This window comes from Felis catus, chromosome B4 (assembly GCF_018350175.1).
Source record: "Felis catus isolate Fca126 chromosome B4, F.catus_Fca126_mat1.0, whole genome shotgun sequence".
Lineage (NCBI taxonomy): Eukaryota > Metazoa > Chordata > Mammalia > Carnivora > Felidae > Felis > Felis catus.
The window spans coordinates 25,925,139-25,948,180 of NC_058374.1; the positions used below are offsets into that span (position 1 = coordinate 25,925,139).

A 23,042-nucleotide genomic window follows, 5' to 3' on the forward strand; every position below is an offset into this window, starting at 1 on the left:
CCAGCCTTGCTTTTGCTCTGGTCCTTGGTCTCTCATCCAGTAGATTCTGTTGTGGCTGTTTTTCAAATCTGGGAAGAGGTGAAATAGAGTTCTAGCTGTGAACCCAGACTATCTGAGCAGGGAACTAGACACTTTCTAGAAAAGGCAAACAGTAGTCAAGGGTTTTGAGGTCAGAGCTCCTTGGCTTTGTATCCTGACTCTTCCATTTCACTTAACTGGACAGGTTACTGAACCTCTAAACCCTATGTTCCCATAAGTTTAATGGGATCACCTGCCTCTGAGGCTTATTGTGAAGATAATAGAGACCTTTAAACAATGTTTGAGCACCTCTATTCACAGCTTCTTCCTGTCTTTACATCCTTTGATCTTCTTCCATACCCCTCTTCCTGTTTTGTCTAACTGTTCTCCCTGAGCCGTGTACGGATCCAAGTGTGCAGTGCATGAGAGGAAAAGCTGGAGAACTCAGGCAGAGAGAATTCACACCAGAAAGGGCAGAGGATTCCTTGTGGGAGAGAAAGAAACAACATGTGGGGAACGAAGGGAGGAAGGTGGAGAGAGGGAAAAGCTTATAGCGGGGGGTATTTTAGGAGCAACTTTAGGGTGAAACAGATGTACTGAGAATAAAAAAAGATAAGAGGATTTTAAATAAGTTTAAAAGTGCACGATTGTGCTGTTTTCAAGAAAGAGTGAAACTAGGATTACAATTACTTTCAACTGCTACTTGGTTGCCAGGCTTTTGTGTTGACTGCATTTCCATGTCGGGACTGGACCATGAGGCCACTTGGCTTCATACAGGTTATGCATTTGAATCACACAAACCCATGCTCAGTACAAAGTAAGAGCTCCATAAGTGGTATTCATTATCACGGTGATTATTTCGCCAGTTCTGAAGTCTGGTTCTGGCTTCTGTTCCCTGGAGTCCAGCCCTGGGTAGTTGGGGAGGAATGAGGAAGCAGGAATTTTGGCCCTAAGGTCAGTCTAGCCCTGTCAGCACCTGCTGCAGTCCCCACCTCATCTCTGGTTGACCCCTCTGGGCACACCAATGGCCCAGGCTTCACTTGGCATCAGCTGTTGCCGCCGCACCTTGCAAGGCTCTCTTGGAAAGCAGCCCCTTGGGCTGATGCCTGCCAAAACCCAACCTGCCTTCTGCCCGTACTCCCTCATATCTTCTTGCTGCTCTGTGGCTCCCCCCTCCTCTGGCGTTCCAAGTCAGCTGCATTTATTCCTAAACCCTGGATGCCAGTTATATAATTTCATATTATATAAACTAATGAACTGTGAGTGTGAAATGGACTAGTCATAACGTTTGGCAGGCTGCTGGCATCTTGGTGTTTCAGAGAGCCTGCAGTGTGTTGGCTGTGCCAGGAATCAGCTAGATAAAGGTTGCAGAGGGGAGGATCTGCTGTGCATTCGCTTGTTTTACGTTAGGATGTAACGTTCAGTCAACACAGGACCCTTTATAGGACTTGACTCTGTAAATGACTTTTTCTAGGACCTGTGTAACTTCTAGCCCCGAATGCATTAAGAGGGCTGCTGCTCTTTGGGGAATTAATTTAGCCCAAGTTTCTTGCATTAACCGTGAGGTTTCATTCCATATCACATATGGTACTTAGTACATGTTTAGTCTAAAAGCTCGACCGGTGGAACCCAGCAGTACAGTATTTTGAAGGCCTAAAGTAGAGGCAAGGGTGAAATTTAAAAAAATAAAAGGAGAAAAGGATGGCTTAGCACAGTACATGTGGTAGGCAGTGAGGTTGCTTCCTTAAACGTACCTGGAGTGACTCACTGGCATTGGGCCCAGAGGTTACCTAACATTCATACAACGTGAAATGATTTTATTAGCTACCAAGCTTACTGTGTGCCAGGCACTGTGATTTATTCTTCACTAGTTCATTTATCCTGCTCTGCCCATTTTCCTTAGCCAGGAACATTTTCAATCAAGGGTACAGTGTTGGAAGTGTAGAATTTTCTGTGTGCTCAGGGTATGAATGGCTTGACATTTGAGAGCACTCACTTCTAGGACTCTCTTGGTGATGCTGCTCTCTGAATTTATTGTTTTTCCTCTATTTTTACTTATTGTTGTCAATGAATGTTACTCATTGCTCTGCTAATACACCTGTAGGTTGTGTGGCTAATGCTGCTTTACAAATTGAGTAAGGATGTGTTACTTTCCCAGACCACCATCTGAAAAACATGTACTATATACGTGTCTTGGTTTTGAATTGGACTCGGGAATATATGCTTTTATTTTTCTGAAGAGCTGCAAGCTAGGGCACTCAGAGGAATGCTTTAAATGAGCCCCGAGTGGGGCTCTGTGCTGACAGCTCAGAGCCTGGAGCCTGCTTCAGATTCTGGGTCTCCCTCTCTCTCTGCTCCTCCCCTGCTCACACTCTGTCTCTCCCTCTCTCTCAAAAATAAATAAACATTAAAAAAGTTAAGTATAAATAGGAGCGCCTGGGTGGCTCAGTCAGTTAAGTGTCCGACTTCGGCTCAGGTCATGATCTCGCGATCCGTGAGTTGGAGCCCTGCGTCGGGCTCTGTGCTGACAGCTCAGAGCCTGGAGCCTGCTTCAGATTCTGTGTCTCCCCCTCTTTCTGTGCCCCTCCCCTGCTTGTGCGCTCTCTCTTTCTCTCTCAAAAGTAAACATTAAACAAAATGAACATAAACATCTGCATAACAGAGACGTGGAGCAAACTTCTGTACTGGATGGGCAGCTAACACAAAGTAAAGAGCAACAGATATTTTCCAACCACTAAAACACGGGGCAAGGTGAGGCTGGTTTGGAATACTTTGTGATAATAACTAAAAGGGGTACTTTTTTTTTTTTTTAAGGAAAGTGAGATGCAAATTGGGTACAAGTGACTATGGAAGCAGTGTACTTTTTTTGGTACATATTTTTTTGCTCTGTAGACATTTTCCAGCTATAAAAACATTTTTGATATTATAAGGGGGAAAAACACCTCAGGTTTACCTTTTTGAAGTGTTTGTTCCTTTCAAAAACTTTCCTCTTTTTAATCTTTCCCTCCCCCAAACACACCCAAGGACTTTAAATTTATTGGAAGTTTCATATGTACACTGAAGGAACACTAGCCCCCCTTGCTTTCACACTTAATTGCATAGAGCACTTTAAAGCATCATTCAAACACATTACTTTTTACAACGTTGGCGTGAACGCGGACAAGGGGAGGGCACAAAGCGTGGTTTGTGGATTGGGCTAACACGAATAACTTCCTCCAGTGGCAAAGGCTTTGATCTCAAGGAGCGTGCCCTCAGCATGCAGCTGTGACCTATGATTCACATCCCCTGGAAGGTGAGACAAAGGTAGCATGGGAATCGGTGTCTGCATTCAATTTTTACTTGCATATCTAACAGCTCATGATTTTATATAATATTTCAGTCGTATGAAAAAATATGTACCAATTTGAGTGATAACAGATTTTCTTGTGGTTTGACTCCACATTGTTTGGGTGAACACAGACTGGAAATAGGAGTTTTAATTAGAGCCGGATGAGCTCTGAAATACCTGCATGCACACCAAGCTAAGTGGGTTTTCCAGGAAGATCTGGAGTTCCCAGAGCTCATTTGAACGGTGAACCCATTTGCTGTTTTCCAGTTCACAAGGCACTGCGGTGTGGCTGTAGCACTAACGCCCAGCCCAGTAACAAGAAATGCATTTGCACCGTGTCTGCCCTGCACAGCAGCTTCCAGGCTGCCCAGGTTGGCTGCCGCTCCTCCGCGGTTTCTCTCACATCCCGACTTTGAGCCTTGGTAATTTATTTCATATGACGGCTCACCAGAGCCGGGGGCCTCAAAACACATTCTGCATTTGCTGGTTGGGGCAAAACCTTTGATTCTGTTCAGTCAGTGAAGTGAGCCAAGGGGCTTGCCTTACAGCGGTGTCTGTCTGCCTCCCGGTGACAAGAGCGTGTGCCTTATTTACGGGATCTGAGGTTCACGTCTGCAAAGCTTGAAAGTGGGGTCTACTTGTTTGATCTGATGCCTCTTCCGTGCACATGTTCGTTTGCACTTGAGTAGGTTTGCTCTCTGGTTCTTCCACGTTGCTTTTCCATGAGCCTTCCAGTAGAGAGCTTTGGTGCCCAGGCACGCACGCGCGCGCACAGATGCGCGCGGGCGCGCAACTGGGTGCTGGGTCTAGAGTTCTGGGAAGTAGAAATGGGGTATATAATAGATCGCCAACAACCTTCTAAAGAATGCTAGAAATTGTAGAAATGGACAATTACTGGCTGCATCAGGAGATGGTGAGACCCTACACTCTTTGTCAGAGGAAAAGGAAGTGGCAAGTCTTCACCTGACCTGGGGGGAAGTTCATATCATTTGGAATGGCTTCAAGTTGCTCTTCAAATTTTATTCCTATCAAATATGAAGAATACCTGTGCATATGGGAGTTTCCTGGCAAGAATGCTAAAGAAATGATAGGCTAAAAATGGATTAAAAGATATAAGTGGACAGGGTCGTTTAGCATTGCATTCTGCTACTGGGTGGATCAAAGTGACAAAGATAATTCTCTGGAAGTTTATTATTATCTGTAATACCTCCATAAAGAAGGCAAAGTTACATCTTTAAGGATCTCAGAATAAGGCCTGGCTCACAGTAACTGCTCTCTAGTTGTTAGCCATTATTACTCCAATAGAAAACATACTTCAGGCATGTCCACTTGTCCTGATGCTAGTAACAAGTGACATGTGACAAAACGTATCCAGCACTGTGTTGGTTGGCATGACTAATCCTCTCAAGAAGAAGTCAGGCTATTGCTACCCAGTGCAGGCTGAGAGTCATGTGGGTGGGCACCTCTGTAAGGAATGACAAGAGGCCCTCAGGGGGAAGGTCAGCAGGGCAGAGTCTCTGAGTTCCTATCAAGTTCTGCTTCTGTGATAGGTTCTAAGAGCCCCTTCTGGAGAATTGGGTGAGCCCTGAGAGATATGGCTCCCAGCAGGTGGGCCCCTGGCAGCTTGTAATATGCATTTGTTACTGCGGGTCCCAGAGAAACATAGTAGATGGAATAGACCACTCTGTATTTGCTGCCTTTGGTTTCACTATGGCTTTTGTCTGGTTTTTAGTAGTAGGTCAGAGAACACTTCTGTGGGGTAAAATGACCTAGGAAATAGATAAAGCAGTCAGGAACTTTATCAATATGTGGTTAAGACAAAATCAAATATGAGTTAGAAAATAAGTTGGGCTCACCAACATTCTTTTTGAAGATTTAATGATATTGGCATAGTCTCCTCCAGCAGCTTCTTGAATAATGTGCAGACGTAAACTTTTGTTTTAATTTTTAATTTTTTTTAAAAATTTATTTTTGAGAGAGAAAGAGACAGAGCATGAGCAGGGGAGGGGCAGAGAGAGAGGGAGACACAGAATCTGAAGCAGGCTCCAGGCTTTGAGCTGTCAGCATAGAGCCCAATGCGGGGTTGAAACTCATGAACTGCAAGATCATGACCTGAGCTGAAGTTGGCCACTTAACTGACTGAGCCACCCAGGCACCCCAGAGGAGGTAAACTCCTTAAGGCTCACATGTCTTCTCTCATACTTGATTAAGAGTTTGCCTGAATAGAAAATTCTAGGTTAGAAGTAATTATTGAAGAGCTGAAAGAGTTTTGAAGGCATTGCTCCATTTTCTGCTTGCTTCCAGTATTACTGGTGAGAAACCCAAAGTGTTCATTTTTTTTTAAGTATTAACATTTTATTTATTTATTTATTTATTTATTTATTTATTTATTTATTTATTTTATTTATTTTTTAAATGTTTATTTTTGAGAGAGAGAGAAAGACAGAGCATGAGTGGGGGAGGAGAAGAGGGAGAGGGAGACATAGAATCTGAAGCAGGCTCCAGGCTCTGAGCTGTCAGCACAGAGCCTGACTCAGGGCTCAAACTTACAGACCGTGAGATCATGACCTGAGCCAAAGTTGGCCACTTAACCAATTGAACCACCCAAACCCCCTAATGTTTGTTTATTTTTGTGAGAGAGAGAGAGACAGACAGACACTCAGGATGAGTGGGAGAGGGGCAGAGAGAGAGGGAGACACAGAATCTGAAGCAGGCTCCAGGGTCTGAACTGTCAGCACAGAGCCTGATGTGGGGCTCAAACCTATGAGGGGTGAGATCATGACCTGAGCCAAAGGCTTAACCGACTGAGCCACCCAGGTGCCCCTAAAGTGTTCTTGATGTTTGGTTTCTCTTACTTGTTCTTCTCTTCCTCTCCTCTTTTGAAGATTACAGAATCCTTTATTGTTATTACACTTAATGTTCTAGAATTTTACAATGCTATATCGTGTAATAGGTCTGCTTTTATCCATTGTATACAGGGCACTTGATGTGCCGTTTTAATCCGGCAATTTATGCACTTCAATTCTGGGAAATTCTCTTGAATTATTTCATTTCGCTTCCTCCTCTTCATTTTCTCAGTTATCCCTTTATGGAACTAATATTCTGAAGTTAGATTTTTTACACTGGCTCTCTAATTTTTATCTTTTTTTTTTCCTATTTTCATCTCTTTATCTTTTTGCTCCACTTTTTGAGAGATTTCTTTATCTTCCAATTCTTCTATCGAATTTGTGCTCCATGAATGTTCTATTTTTACAGAGTCCTGTTCTAGTTTCATGGATGCAATACTATTTAATTTAATTTAATTTAATTTAATTTAATTTAATTTAATTTTAGAGAGAGAGCATGCACACCAGCTGGGAAGAGGCAGAGGAAGGAAGAGAGAAGGAGCTTGATGCAGAGCTCGATCCCATGACTCTAGGATCATGACCTGAGTTGAAATCAAGAGTCAGGTGCCACCCAGGCACCCCAGATGCAATACTTCTATATCACTCTGAGGATGTTCACTTTTTTCCCTTCTCTCTTCTATACTCTGTTTCTTCCAAGGACTGATTTGTTTCTATTTTTGTTTCAGTCTGTCTTCAAGATATCCTTCAGATGTGAGTTGCTTGTTGGATGAATGGAAAGTTTGGGCTCATAGGTGGGGCTTGTTGACTTTGTTTTACTGCAGGGTAACCTGGGTGGTCTCAGGGTCACTCAGAGTTGTGCTCTCCATGAAGACACCAGACTGAAGGGGCCTAAAATGCAGCTCTCACTTGCTCACCAATTCATGAACACTGGTCAGGGACTACATCTTCCTGAAGGGATGCCTTTTTCTTCCTACAAAGGTGTGATCTTTTTAAGTCTTTTTAACATGGTCAAAGCTATATCTGCCCAGAGGGATCATCTTTTTCTAATTCACACACAACAGCTTTGCACAGGCCAGTAGAGGCCCTGGAAAGGCTGGCTGGGGTTCTCCCCAAGTCAATATCTTGAAATCTTTTGTGTCGAGCTGGTCAAATTCTCCAAGGAAGAACTTTTCAAACTCCAACCCACAGAGGAAGGGACTGGTCTGTAGGGATTTGGGACTGAATAGGGCACACAGTCCATTTAGCTTTCAGTGTTCATTATGGTCACTTTATCTACATCTTTGGTAGAATATCTTTGCCTTATAGTGGCTGCTGTCCTCTAATCTGAGACCCTATTTTATCTTCTCTAGACAGCTCCTGAAGTGGGGAAGTGGCTCTAGGTTTTCCTCAGTCTTTCTTATTGTGGCCTCAACCTGGAACCCTACCAACCAGTTCCAGAGGCACTTAGTGCTACCAGTTCCTAATATTTTGAGGCTTCCACATTGTAAACTGGGTCTGTTATCAGTTTCTCCTACTGTTGACTTGGCATTCTGATTCCTGAGGTCTGTTAGCCAGTTGTCACTCTTCCTCTGAATTTCAATTTACAAAATTTTGTTATTTTCTCCTCTCCAATTCTCCCTGTTCTTGTTGGTCTTGTTTTTTTTTTTTTTTTTTTTTTTTTTAAGTCCCTTGAATGTAACATTGGATTTCAGAAGCAAATAAAATTAGATTCAGGAGTTTAATTTGCTACTTTACTTGGAACAAGCTATAGGTTTTCTCCAGACTCCAGGAAAAATGTCCTGGATATCTACTCTGGATACAATGCCTGAATTTAACTTGGGTTATCTCCCATTGGGAAGAAACTGGAAGTCTCTATGTGGTTGTCTATGTTCTATTGTTAGATCAGTTTTATGAAAAATGTTTAGAAATAATTTTTTGGAGGGAAGTTGTATATATATGAAATGTATGTATGTATATATGAGTCTCCAGCTCAGGCCATTCAACTGCCTGCTTGACATATGCACTTGGATATAAGACATGCGTACTGAGTTTCATATGAGCAAAGCTCAACTCCTGATCCTTCCTTCCAACACCTGCTTCCCCATGGCCTCCTCACCTCAGTTCATGTCAACTCCTCTCTCCCGTTGCCTGGGCCAAAAATCTTGGGAGTATCCCTGACTTCTCTCTTTCTCTCACTGCCTTTATCTTCAAAATGTACCCAGAATCTGACCTCTTCTCATTACCTCCACTGCCGTGATCTGAGCCACTCTCAACTCCTGCTTGAATTTAAGGACTAGGCCAAGTTTTTGATATGCAAGTAGACCTGGAGCTGGCTTTGAAAGGTATAAGCTAGAGAAAACTAAATCACTCAGATTGGCAATTTGGGAGAATCTTTCTTTCTTTTTAAGAAGAAAAGGCAGAGAAGAGAAGAGACAGTAAAGTGATCCACTGGGAGAATGAAAGCCTAGTTCAGAAATGGCCACAGGGATTTTTAGGAATTGCCAAATGTAATACTTGACTTGGAACTTATTGGCATTGCTGCAATGTATATTGCCTTCCATCACTACAAATCTTTGATTTTCTAATTTACTGTTTTGCTTTGCATACAATGGCCTTATAAGAATGTTCTTGTTTTGTTTGTTGTTTTCATGAAGATAGAAATTAGTGGGGAGGACAAGATAAAAGGGTAAAGTTTCAAGTCTATACCAGCTCTTTGTAAAATAGGAACAAAATGCTTACAGAAGTGAAACAATCCATAACCTGAATCAAATTATCAGATGCTGGGTGATATATAGAATTCCCTCTAAATTAGATGTTGTCTGGGGCACGGAAAGCAGAGGGAAGTTTGAGCCAGTATTTCCTACATGATCATGGGAATGGCAGCCTTAGCTAATATTTGAGCTACTGAATACGCTTTTGTTTTGTGTGTGTGGGTGTGTGTGTGTGTGGGGGGGGTGGGTGGGTGTGTGTGGTAACGAATAAAACTATGACTTAAAATGATATCTCAAAAAACAAAAACCAAAAAAACAGTTTGACCCAAACAATAATGTTGCCTATAGCCTCCGAACTTGACTTTCTCAGCTCCATTTTATCTATCTATCTATCTATCTATCTATCTATCTATCTATCTATCACCTACCTAATCTTCCTCCCTCCCTCCCTTCCTTCCTTGAGAGACACAAAGACCGTGCAAGTGGGGAAGGGGCAGAAAGAGAGGAAAAGAGAGAGAATATCAAGCAGGCTCCACACTGTTAGTGCAGAGGCCAATGTGGGGCTCGAAATCATGAAGCTGTGAGATCATGATATGAGCTGAAACCAAGAGTCGGACACTTAACTGACTGACCTACCCAGGCATCCTTCTCAGTTCCATTATCTTTCCCCTACCCCAAATCAACCAGTCAGCTATTCACCTGGTCCCACCTGGGCCTTACTAATACCAGCAACTGTCCCATCTCTGCCTCTAATTGCCCTCTACCAGAAGCTCTAGGTTCTGGAAGACATGGAATGGGATCGAGAACACTGGAGGCACTTGTGTCTTCACAGTCTCCTTGCTTTTGTCTACCTTCTGTGATCCACCGTGTCAGCTGCTTTTCTGTCACTAGTTTAGTTCTTTTCTCTACTATTCTCCTATTATACCAATATTAAAAATTGAAATCTAGATCTCAACGAGGCTTCTGGATGGTACACACACATTCATGATCTCTTATCTCAACTGGCTCTCAATTCTGGCAATCTGTGTAGGTATCTTTCTCATCAGCTTTCTTTCTCCGCAACAGCTATTTAAAACTTTCTCTGCTCTCCTCAAATTACCTAACCTACCACTTCAGTTCCCTTGCTCTCAGCATGTGCCTTTGCCTCCTACTTGATGGGGAAAATAGAAATCACAAAAAGGGAAATTGCCCAGCTCCCTGCCATCTCACGCACAGATTCCCACTGCAAGTGCCCCCATCCTTTTCCCCCTTGCCATCTGTCATAGACAAGAGGTGCCTCTCCTCCAGGCAGAACTCATCTCTGTGCCCTCAATCTCTGTGTTCCCCCACCTCTCCACTCCTCTAGAAGCTTACTCCTCCATTATCCCCATCATCTGATAGCTTCACCGTCTCCCCTCCCTTCCTGCTCTTGCCAGTTAGCACATAAGCACACCCTCGTGTCTGCTGTCTCAGCACACAACACGAACAAATGAAAGAAAAAAAACCACCAAAACTTCCTTTACATCCCCTTTCAGCTATCATTCTTCCTCTCTTTTCTTCTCAAACTTTTCAGAGTGGCTTCACTTGTTGCCTTCATTTCCTCATGTCTTTTCCAAGGTTACTAGGAGTTGCTTTGCTATGAATCCAGTAGACCCTTTTTGTTCTTGTCTTTTTGCACTTTTCAGTTGGTCCCACTGGTCATGTCCTTATGCTTAAAATAATCTCTCCTCTTGACTTCTTTAAAATAGCACTTTCCTGATTTGTTTGGATTTTTTTCTCTTTAACACTCTAATTGCTTTATTTCATAGAATCCTCTTTCTTTGCCCATCATGGCATGACTCAGGATATCAGATCAAACCTCTAATTTTTCCTTTTCTCTGTACACCCTCCAAGAGAATTGTCACCCACTCTCATTATTTCATGGACCATGGCTCTCAAATCTGTGTCATTAAGGCTTCATATACCTTTCAAGTGTGTGTGTGTGTGTGTGTGTGTGTGTACTTAAATATCATATATATAGATGACATCACATATATATCACACTTCTGTATCTTCCAGGATGTTCATAGCCAATATTTCCCCAATGAGCTCTCATTTTTCTCCACAAGCAGATTCCTTCTATCATCCTTGAATTCAGTTGTTCTACTTAGACATTGGGGCATCTTCTCTCTACCTCTTTCCTCACATTCAAAAAGTCACCATGTCCTATTGTTTTTACTTCCCAAGTATCTCTTGAATCCACCCATTTCTCTCTGTCTCCAGTGCTTACAATCTTGGTTGAAGCCACCATTATCTCTTTCTGAACTGCTATCTAATTCACCACCCATCCTTGTTCCATCCATTCTCAAACCAGAGTAACTTCTGAAAGGCAAATGGGACCACCTGACTCCCTGCTCAAAACATGTCAATGACTCTCCAGTGCCCTAGCCCTATAATTCTAGTTCCTCCAAAACATTCAGAGGTCATCCTCATCAGGGTCTGCTAAATATTTTTCTCTTTTGTTCATCTTCAGCTTCTAATTTGTTTTCAGTGAACATACATTACTTAATATTATTTTAAAAGTCATAACAAGTGGATTAGCCAGAAAGAAGTGAGGCCTGCAAAAGAAATGAAGAGCTAACAAAGAGGAAGAGAGAAGGAGAACCAGTAGACCCTGGATCATGGGAACTAAGGAAGGATGGCACTTTAAGAAAATGGTAGGGTCAATATTATAATGAGCCTTGGGGAGATTAATTAATTTGAGGACTGAAAAGAATGCCTTGGGTTATTGATAGAGCAGTCTGAATTTTTGAAGGTAAAAGTCAATGGCAGTCGGCTGAAGACTCAGGGGCAGTTGGAGAAATGAGGATCTCCAGAGAATATTACTCCTATGATATGGTGGATTCCACAGTGAATATGATCAGTTGATGGGGAATGAGAAAATGAGTAAGTAGGCAGGGAGACTTTAATATTGAATATGCAGTAACTGGAATAGCCAAAGTCAGAATTTCCAGCTACTGGAGATAAAAGATCATGAGTACAGTGGGTGGGAATTGCCAAGAGAAGAAATCCTCAAAAACCAGAGAGATGCATAGACTGAATGTAGCTACAGATAAGTCTGTAGGTGTAGAACAGGAAGTCAAGGTGTTTTCTGCCTGTTACATTAATTTTCATTTTAATTTTGAAGGCAAGTTCATGTGAGTAACAATACAGACCCAGGTTTATAATTGATAATTTCACATCAAAGTATTTTAAAACAATAAAAGATATACACTATTTATAAGAAGACAATTTATCCTAATTACATAAAGAAATCTTCATTGGAAAGATTTTGTTTTGGTTTACAAGTTCGCTCTAGGAAATGCTAAGAATTTATAAAATCTGATGTCAAACTGTAAAATTAAATCTTGTCAAGCTAAGAAAATATTTTAAATTGCTTAAAATAAAAATAAGGCCAAGAATTATCTCAATATGGATATATTAAAATGGATAATAAAATTTCCACAATCTTCTTCAATATTAGAACAAGTCTGACTTCTTAATGTTGTCTTGTTTGCATTCATATTTATCTCCAAAAATTGGCACATGATTAGAAGGAATTCAAAACCAAAGACATGCTAATATTTAAAACACCTTACCAGATATAGGATTTATCCCCCATGGGAGCAAAAATGCAAAGATACCCGGAAAAGATGAAAGCAAAGAATTGAAAAGGAAAAAAAAAAACAAAAACAGAAACAAACAAACAAAAAAACCCAAACCCCCAAACAAACCCTTGAGTGAAATCACTTTCTTTCCCAATTTTATTTTGATTTCTTTTCAGCTTTCAAGAGCAGCTTAATATGGAAAAAATAAAGCACAGGGCTGGAGAGAAGAGCCACAATTTTTCTTCTTCAATGTCAAAGAAATAGCTTTCCCTGCTCCTACTAAATTGGAACCAAGCTCATAAGGATGAAAATAAATGACTAATTTCTTGGGAAATAACCTTAAATGAAAGATTCTTTTGGCTCAATGGTTGCTTTTCTTAAACTCCAGTTGACTTAACCTCATTCTCAAGGCCTCTTCTGCCCTTCCTTTCAAAGCACCCTACTGGTATCCAGTGTGCCTTAAAAGTCTATCTCGTTACTTGCTATCCATTTGGGAAATGTTTTCCTTTTCTGATACAATTTGTGGGAAGGAGTAAGTCAAATGTGAATATGCTAAATTAAAAAAAAAACATTTCTAATGTTTAAGATTTTAAAAAATGGAACCTAAAAAAATATTACCAGAAAATTTTACCAAGTAATGTTTCTACCAACTCTGACAAAACCCCTGATACTCTAAAAATTTTAAATATATACCTACATATTAATTGTAGTCTTCTCTTTTTGGCTAAAATTCTATAAAATGATACTTCTTAGTGTCATCTATGCAAGAACTTCAAATTTCAGTGAAAGGAACTGAATTAATGTTATAAAAGAATGATCCTTCTTCCTCTTCTGGCAAAGACCATGTTCATTTCAGAGCCCAATCTTGCATGATTTTTGCCAGGGTAGCTGTTTAGAACTGCAGAGCTGGCCCTAAGCACAGTAGCTAAGACAGCAGTTATAAAAAAACAGAAACAAAAACAAAAAAAAAAACAAACATTTTTTTTCCAGCAGTGGAAATCTTTTCTTCCCCCTTCCCCCAAACAAAACCTTAACTATCTCATGAAATTCACATATACATAAATATACATATGTAAGATAAAATAGAACATTTGAAGAGAAAAGTAGGGTGTGGGTTCCTAGAACTCTGCCTGTTCCTTCTTGTTCTTTATATAAACTCTCAAGGTGTCTTCTCTGATTCTATGATACACACAAAAAACTTCATCTTCATAACAGGAGGAAGGCCAATCTTTGGTCTCCATGCCTCTCTATTTCTTAGAATTTCTCTCTCACTACAACACGCCTCCCCTTGCCGCTCACTCCTCAACTAGTGATGTAAGCCTGCTCATGGCTCGTTCACTCCACACAGATCTGCTCCTCCACACTTACTCTTCCAACAACTGCCCCAAACCACTCCTTGTACCACAATCCTAAAAACGAATCCCCTCCAATCCAATGGTCTCAGCTACACATTTGGGAGAACACAGTTTGCACACATTGCTACGGAGTTTTACATGAGTGATAGCCTTGCTTATTACTCTTCCCAGATTTAAAAATTTGTTACAAATTTTAGCGAAGAGACTTTTTAAGCCAAATATTTTAGTTTACAAAATTTCAAATTATATACCAAAGTGATACATTTTAGGCAGCACAAATAAAACAGTTCTATTTAGGAAGGTCTTATGGGCCCTCCTAAAATGGCACGTGTAGAACATGGTTTGTATGTTATACCAACCTGTCACAGTATCCTCCTAAGAGAGATGGAATGGGGACCCCAAGCCAGTTCCAGGACCAACACAGAGATCCTGATAAAACATTTTCGTGAAGTCATTGCTTCAATCTGACTTTAAGATATGATATGATATGATATGATATGATATGATATGATGTGATGTGATATGGATATGATATGGATAAGGTAAGCAGGTGGCAGGTCTTTGTTTTCTTTGTCAATCAGGAAAAGGTGTTGCTGATAACCTGTGAGGTGATATGAAAGGCACTATAAGGAAGGCACAGTCCAGTCCTCAAGGAGTGTACTGGGTGAGGAGCGAAGCATGTGGCAGCTGGTGGCCCAGAACAGCCTTCTCTCTGTGTCATGGTGGAGGGCCCAGGAGACAGAGATGGGTGACTGCCCAGCTTTCTGGATGTTATGGGCCCAGTGATTCAGGGAATAGATGGTAGGGAAGATCTCTCCCTTTACAAAGCAAAGCTTAGGCTGGACATAAGCTAAAGCTCAGGCAGCCTTTTCTCAACTCATCCTCACCCAGGCTGCATGCGAAATGACTTTCCCCACCTATTCCACCATTACAGATCCAGGAGAGGCAGGGAGGATGGATATCTCGTGAGAAGGAAGGGGATAAAAATAACAATAGCTAACATTTCAGCAATTAGTGCTTACCATGTATCAGGTACTATGCAAAGTGCCTTATGTATGTCAATTCATTTAATGCTGTCAACAAACCCAAAGTTAAAGATTATCATTAATATTCTAGTTTCACTGATGAGAAAACTAAAGCATAGAGAGATTAGGTCACTTGCCCAAAGTTACAACGTTGGGGAAAGCTAGGATTTGAACACAAGCTCCAGATCCCATGCTCTTACCCATCATTCACACTGCATCCCTTGCTGTAAGTGCCCATGGAGAGGGGGCTGGTCTGGCCTGGTCCCTGGCCTCCTGGTGCGTCTAGTTGTCCCTGGTCCTTTGGCCATCATGCCCATATCCCATCCTGAAATCTGTAGTCACAATCAACTGCCTCCATCTGCAAGGGCTCCACTCAATGGGACCTCTTTGTTTCTGCAAATTCTCCCCGTGGGTCCCCTGGGAACATGTGGCTCCCTGTATGCTATACGCAATCTGTGGAGACCAGGACCTACCTGTGGCTGACCTTTTAGGTGCCCATCTCTACCAATGGTGCACCAATGCTCCTGCATCATACTAGGTGTGCAGTCAAGCACACTCAGGCCTTCTCCTGAAGGCTGAACTCCTTACTTTCATCTGTGTATCCCCAGGAGCTAACTCAATCAACACCATTCTGAGCTTAAGATTGTCTGCATATTTCAGCTCCAGAACAAAACAAAGCTGAGATTTCAAAATTGCTCTTCTGATCCTTTTATTCATTTCAATTCATATTCCTTTTCAAAAGCACTTGAGATTTTTTTTTTCTGGTACACAATAGAACTTAACAGTCACTCTTATGCCTGGGCGCAATGACACTGGCTTAATATTCCTCCTGGCTAACTTGTGTTCACACACTGGATTTCATTGTGTATATTGTTTTTTAAAATTCTTCAGTAAGGTTATTCCTAGTACTGACCTTTGATGAATGCTGTTCAGGAATAGCTGGGCCCCTCTATCTACTCTCTCTTGTTCTGGGGCCCTTGTCAGGTTCCCTAAGCAAAGCTTACTTCTTTTGAATTGCTTTGGTGCAGAACTTTGTCACAAACATCCTAGAAACTTACATGACGGCTGATTTCCTCCTTTGCAACAGTAGAGGAGCCCTAAGCACATTTCATAAATGACATGAAATACATGTAACCAGTAAATGGTTTTTTTTCTCCTTGAGCTTTATTTCTTAACACAAGGTTAAAGGACTTAATGTTGCACTTCAAGAGGGGACATTCACAATGTGAATCTTATTCTCTCTGTGGTCCTATGGCATGTTAAAGCTCTCCTGTGTTAAAACTAAACCTCTCTTTTTAGCCTCTCAATATACTTTGACGTAAGCCATTACTAAGAAAATTATCCTAATGATCATTAACATTATAATCATAAGTAACAGAAATAATCTTAAACTTTTTTCAGTAAAGTCAAGGGTATATGAGGAAAGTATCAGTGTAAAATGGCTTTCCCAACTTGGCAGTGGTTGGTAAAATCTGTGATGAAATTTTTACCTTAATGAAACAGACCGGCTTTCTCTCTTGCCCAGCCATACTTTCTGAAGTTTTTCATGTACCACAAAATACATAATAAAGGATAGTTAAATTCACTCCGAACCCCAGCTACATGACTATGACATATTTGGAGGTGACTCTGAGGTGCATTCCCAAATATGGTGCAATGCTTTCTAAATTTACAGTCTGATTTCCTGCTGCCAGTTATGACTGCCAAATGCTTCTGACAGTGCGGCCAGTTTGTGGTGTCCCTAAAAATCATCAGCAATTTGAAAACATTAGCGCCTGGCCATAGTCATACTTTGCAGTGATTGCCTATATTTATCACCTTACTTTTCCAGGGTACAAACTGAAAACAATCACAGAGGAAAATTAAACTTCTCTAGCAGCAGGGAAAATATAGAGTTGAAAATCAAATGCTCCCAACCCCTTTCTGGACTGCTCAAAAATAAAAATAAACAATGTAAGCACTGGGGCTTATGTGGCTACAGAGAAGAAAAATATTGTAAATATATATTCCCTCCTCAAATATTTCTTATTTTGTCTTCACATTTGCAGAGTGTTTTCAAAGGAGGATATTATGGTTATGTGGCAATATTAAAAATGAGGAGAAGTTCATCGCTTCACTCAACAAATATTCACTATGTTCTGCTCCGTGGCATGAACTGGGCCTGGGACAGCAGAAGTGGAGGAGACTGGCCTGGCTTCAGCCTTCAGGAATCTGTGTCTGTGGAGACAAAGAGTGATGTCCGTACAACAGAAAGGAAGAGAAAGTTTAGGAGAGCACAGATGGAGGCAGAGGGGACATGCACATTTCCCAGAGGGACAAAAGTGAACCTGAAGGTCCAAAGGATGGATGCGAGCAATGCAAAGTGTGCTGTGGGGGTTTTGGAGAGCATTCCAGACACAGGAAGAACAGAAGGGCCACCCTCTAGGGACCAGCGGTCTGCACAGAGCACAGAGGTGCCAGCAGAGCAGGTGAGTAGCATCTGGCCCCTGCTCTGCCCTCCACGTGCACATCCTGGCACACAGCTGCCCCACACCCAACAACATCCTCCTCTCCACACGGAAGTAGCAAATGCTTGCCAAGCCAACTCCTATGAGTATATTAATTTGAGTCCAGGATAAACCATTTTCACATAGAGACCCCCAAGCTTAGTGGTTTAAACAACCTGGAAGCTTGTTTTCCCTTATGTGACACTGCAAATGGTCCAGGGCTGGGAGCGCGGCTCTGCCCTCTTCTCTGAGCCCAAAGCTCTCCAGTGGTCTCTGTCCTTCAGCCTTCAGGCACAGGGATGGGGATACACATGCATCTCTTCATGTAGGACAAGGAACACAAGTAGCATGCATCACTTCTCACTTCTCATGTGTGAAAACTTGGTCCCATGGTCACACCAAGATTCAGGGGGGCTGAGAAATGTATCCCGTGGCTGGACATCATGCGCTGTGCTAAAGCCGGCAGCAAACAGGGGAGGATGGATGTCAGCAGATATTTAGCAGTCCATGCCACAAGGGCAAGTGGGAAAGAAGGGCAAGATGATGGCAGAGGAGCCGGCAGGAGTCAAATCACATAAAACCTTGTTCAGAGCAAAGGAAACCTAGCTGTAGCCCTTAAAAAAGGGCAGTGGCAGATTTATGAGGACAGTGTGTGCTCACAGAAAAGGCTTTGCAAAAAAGCCTTGACTGATCAGGGAAGACACAAGCCGAGGTTTCCCACTGATTCTCCCACCTAATTGTTACATGTCCTTGTTTCCCAACAACCCAAATACGCCTTCAGGGGACACATGTCTGACTCATATGGTCTCCGAACAAATGGCCTGGGGGCTTCACATTAACAGATAGTTTTATGCAGATATAGACAGAAATCTGAAATATCCTGTGTTATTTAGCTTTGTACTGTCAGTGACCCTAGGGTGTGCTCTGAGTTTACATATGGTCACACAGGTCCCAACAAAGCACACATCCTGAGGTGCAGAGGTGGCCCCACCAGCACACTCATATCTGTGAATACAAGCGTGGCCTCTGCATTGTGGTCAAGCCACAGAGAGCCAAACCACATTCCTGCCTGCATCCTCTTGAGGACTGTCAGATCCCACCGTGGATACAGGGCCATCCACATGGCATTCAGGCCAGCACCCCAAATTCTGTCTACACTGGAACATCGAGGCTGAGGACTTGATAGCTGCTGTCTGAATTGGTTCAGTACACGGAAACTGGACTTGAATCCAGGAAGGAGCACTTTAGAGAGCCACTTATCTCACACCCTCAGCCTCGACCTGGCAGAATGCTACTCCTGTAAAGACAACGGTAGTGTGTGTGTGTATCTGTCTGTCTGTCTGTCTATCTATCTATCTATATGTGTATGTGTTCATTTTTGTTATCTCATCCTCTCTGTAACTATCTGAGGTACATATTATCATTCTTACAGAACTGATGAAGACATGGAGCCCAGGGAAGCTGGGTGACCTGGCACCTGCACCCACAGCCAGGATTCGAACCCAGTTCTGTCTGGCACCAAACTCATGCTCATTTCCCTGCACCCTGTGTTGTTTAGTTAGTAGTTTTCTTCCTCAGATTTAATCCATTTTAGAAATTGGATCAATGAACTAGTTTTGGGACATCTGTCTAAATTATATTTATATTATATTACATACATCTATCATCCAAAATGATTTTTTCCAAAACCTACCTAAATTTGCATGCAAATCACTGGCTATATCCTATAAAAAGCACATCAGAAAATTCTGATGTTCCTATTCTTTTTTTTAACTATTTTGAGAAAGAGAGAAAGCGTGAACAGGGGAGGGACAGAGAGAGAGAGGGAGAGAGAGAATCCCAAGCAGACTCTGCATTATCAGTGCAGTGCCCGATGCAGGACTCGAAGTCACAAACTGTGAGATCATGACCTGAGCTGAAATCGAGAGTCGGACACCTAACTGACTGAGCCACCCAGGCGCCCCCTGATGTTCTTATTCTTAAAAAAAATAGCTTAAAAAATGGCTTGTGGCAGCGTTAGTGCCTATAAGCTGTCTGGATCCTTGTCTAAAGGCTTCAGTATCAAATTATTCTTTTTATGATAGGACATCATTTATTTTTGGGTTTCAGTCAACAAATACGAAAAATACAGATAAGTCAGGTGGTAGTTTTGATTTAATTATTAATAAGCACTATCAATTGATTAATAATCAATTATTAATTTAATGGAACCGTCAGAGCTAAAGCTTGAAATGGCACTGAAGCATGGAGGTCTGATTTAATAAAAGTCAAACCTAATGAAGAGAGTTGAGTGAAACACAGCCTCAAAACTATAAATGGGGCTTCTCTCACTGAGCATAGTGGTTTTGAGATTTGTCCCTGTTGTTGCATGTGTTGGTGGTTTGTTCCTTCTTGTAGCTGGGTAGCATTCCATTGTCTGGAGGGACCTGTCATTGTTCATCCATTCACCTGTTGAGGGGCATTTTGATTGTTTCTGTGTTTGTGATTATGAGTCATGCTGTATAACTGTTCACAGAGAGGTTGGTATGGGCACATGTCTTCATTCCTCTTGGGCAGATACCTGGGAGCAGAGGTTCTGGGTCGTACGGTAAGTGCATGTTTTGTAAGAAACTGGCAAGCTGTCTCCCAAGGTGGCTGTCTCATGCTGTCTTCTCAGCAGCGTAGGAGGGCTCCGGTTCCTCCATGTGCTTGTCAGCCCTCAGTATCGTCAGGCTTGTGAATTTCTGCTATTCCGGCAGACATGTGCTGATGTCTCAGGAGGTTTGGGCTTGCATTCCCCTGATGCCTAATGGTTTTGAACATCTTTTCATGTGCTTGTTTACCATCCATGTATCTTTGTTGAAGTGTCTATTCAGAAATTGCGCGAATTTTTAATTGAGTTGCTCATCTTCTTATTGAGTTGTAATAATTCTTTATGTAATTTGAATAAATGTCCATCGACAGCTGTGTAAAAGCATACATACACATACACGTGTATAAGAGTGGGGACTTGCCCTGACTTTGACAAAAGAGCGGCACCCACTGGGTACATCCAGATCTTGCATGCCCTACTTTCAGACCCAGAGTCCCCCACCGTGAGGATTTCTGGGACTGGTACAAGCAAAACAGAGGGCACATTTTGGTGCAAAAAAGGTGTATAATATCCAGATATATATGCAGACTATGATAATTTGTTGTCAACACACAGCTTCACTGTGAAGAAGCGTCTTTGCTGCCTCTCCTAGTCACAGTGCAAACACTGCATTTCCATCGGTGCAGACCGTGTGGCATCACGCCCGCGGCACTCCCAGATCCGTCCCTGGCTGATCGTGCAACACATCTTAGGTGTGTTTCTACTTTTCTTTGGCAAAGATGACAATTTTCAAAGAGATTTTCCATTTTTCTTCTCTGCATGCAAAATGGCATAAAAATTATCAGGTCAACCTTCTTATAAATAGTTTCACTGGCAAGTGACCATCTGAGAAAAAATATCTTTAGAAATTTGTTTTCACGGAAATTTGATCAGATTTCCCCCAATCAGAAAAGCATGATCTAGGGAGAGCATCAACATTTGCAGCAGTCAGTGTGCATATTTTGTTACTTCTTACAAGAAGCAGAGGTAAAAATACTAAGCCCCGTGTCATAAAGAGACCCCTTCCAACTGCATGTCAGTTTTCATTGCTGAAAATGGAAACTTAGGGGTGCTTTTCTGATATTTTCCTCCTCAGGGATTCAAACTTTAAACGTGGGTTATAAGGAATAATAGCTTCACCTTTAGAAATATTTTTCTTACTTTTACTCATGGGTAACCAAAGACCTGGAGAATACAGTGCTTTTTCCCAAAAGCATATTGCAAACTAGAATTTTATAAACAAGTCCCGACTTGTTAACCATAAGGATAAGCCATTATGTTTGATCATTCCTGAACCACAGACATAGCTGCTCTGATTTCAATCTGCATAAGCTATAATTAATTTGATTTTAAAAATGTAACTTTTGTTTAGCACCTGTACTTTTAAATTTCAGTCCAAAGACATTTCAAAGAGGCATCTTACACCATGGCAATGGGTTGGAAAATGCAGAGAACACAGCTCCTAAGAATCTAAGAGTTTTTTTTTTTTTTGTAACAAAAACTGATTGATCCTGAAGGAAGTGAAAAAAAAAAGGAGCCTTAGAAGGGAATGTTAATGCATGCATATTTTTGGTACATTAAAGACTGCAATGTGCTAATTCAAGCACTGTTTGCTTTTTGTATATAACAGGATTGCTGTTTTCAAGGGAAAAACAGAAGATATTTTTTAAGTGCCAAAAACTACTTATGGAGTCTGAAATGCATTATTATTATTATTAATTCTTTTTTTTTATTATTATTAATTCTTACGTCTAGCATCTGTGAATAGCTTCTTATACGAGAAAACCATTTTGGGTCAGCTGAAGGCCAAAAATAATGAGCTGGCCTCCTGCCTCTGTGTATTGCATTAAGTAGCTGCCAATTAATAAAACTGATTTTTTTTTTTTGTTCCTGGGATAAATTTCAGAAAATGAAAACAAACAGTTGTTGGTGATTTCCATAAATTTCCAATAGAAAAGAATATATTTTTCACAAGATTAAAGACTGCACTATAAGTAACCAAACAATTACGAGAAGCTGCCCGGTGTATTTCTGTGGTTTAGCAGAAGGGCCAAGTCGGAAGGAAAAGACATTCCCGGCATTTTCTGAAGCTAGATAAATACAGAGAAGAAATATAGATGAAAGATGGAACTGCTCTCCGCAGTCCCTGCCAGATTCCTCGACTTTTTGGCATAGTGATTGAATTTGGCAAATGTAACCAGTAACAATCTTTTCCATTAAAAAGAGCAGCATATACTTTATTTTACCATACTGTTTGTGCATTTTTGACCCTCCAAAATGGTCTCTCTTTTTTAGAAAGTGATTCTTTCTGCAGAGTTGGCTGCAATTTCATTTATTTGAAATGGATCATTTATCACCAAAAAAAGTTGCAGGGCACAGCTACTGCTGAACAGCTCCAGCAGACCTACAGCTCGGCAGGAAAAGAGACCGAAAGATGCTTTAACATGTGCCAATAGCACCTCATGCCAACCTAATGCCTTGATATCCAAACCTGTGTAAATTTGAGGAATCCTGGACCGTACAGTTTAGACAACATAAGCTACCCGGTCCTGTCATTTTCTTTTATTTGGGATCAGAAAAACTCTAATGTAGCCTGATGTTCCTAATTTTGGTAACATGATTACGTGAAGTAAAAGAGTAACTCGCCAGTCCCAAATCTAAATTTCAGGGACTCCAACACTTCAGAACCTTAAAATATTTTTCTTATCTGGCAGTGATACTCTAGTAAACTTATTAGGATAGGTAAGTAGCAATCCCTAAAAATAGGATGCTGAGGATCAAGTACCAAGGCCATGGTTTCCAGCTTCACTCAAGTCAGGAAAGGGAAGCTCACACCTGATATTCCTCTCGTGCAACTCAGATTGAAATGACTTTTTGTTTTACCTTTCATTGGTTTCATCTGAACTAAGCAAAAATAAAAGATTAGGGTGCTCACCTGTTGCTATGAAGTTTTTGAATGCAACATGATGGACATGTTTTGGTTTTTAAACAGCCAAAAGTTCAAGCAGCCTTTGTACAGTTGGCAGTGATTTGTGTATATTATTGCTCTAATGTTATCTGCCATATAGAGCCCTCTTT

At 41.4% G+C, this 23,042-nt stretch overlaps 2 protein-coding genes across 4 annotated transcripts in view; one reads left to right on the plus strand and one right to left on the minus strand.

The window, feature by feature from the left end:
- Positions 1–19,196, plus strand: part of LOC123386477 — a 99,337-nt gene extending 80,141 nt beyond the window's left edge. The window contains exons 3-4 of one of the 2 annotated variants that reach the window (XM_045061064.1): positions 16,916–17,335; positions 18,786–19,196. In XM_045061064.1, the coding sequence (XP_044916999.1) occupies positions 16,916–17,335; positions 18,786–18,791 (426 nt within the window). In that variant the 3' untranslated portion in view covers positions 18,792–19,196. Of the gene's footprint in view, positions 1–16,915 lie in introns of both variants that reach the window. The other variant, XM_045061063.1, reaches the window with a different exon arrangement.
- ODAD2 (outer dynein arm docking complex subunit 2) overlaps positions 1–23,042 on the minus strand; it is a 179,211-nt gene that overhangs the window by 7,064 nt on the left and 149,105 nt on the right. Inside the window, exon 20 of one of the 2 annotated variants that reach the window (XM_023256475.2) lies at positions 19,298–20,740. The exons of the other annotated variant lie outside the window; for it this stretch is intronic. Within the exon in view, the coding sequence (XP_023112243.2) occupies positions 20,543–20,740 (198 nt within the window). The 3' untranslated portion in view covers positions 19,298–20,542. Of the gene's footprint in view, positions 1–19,297; positions 20,741–23,042 lie in introns of those variants that run through there. 2 annotated transcript variants of the gene reach the window in all.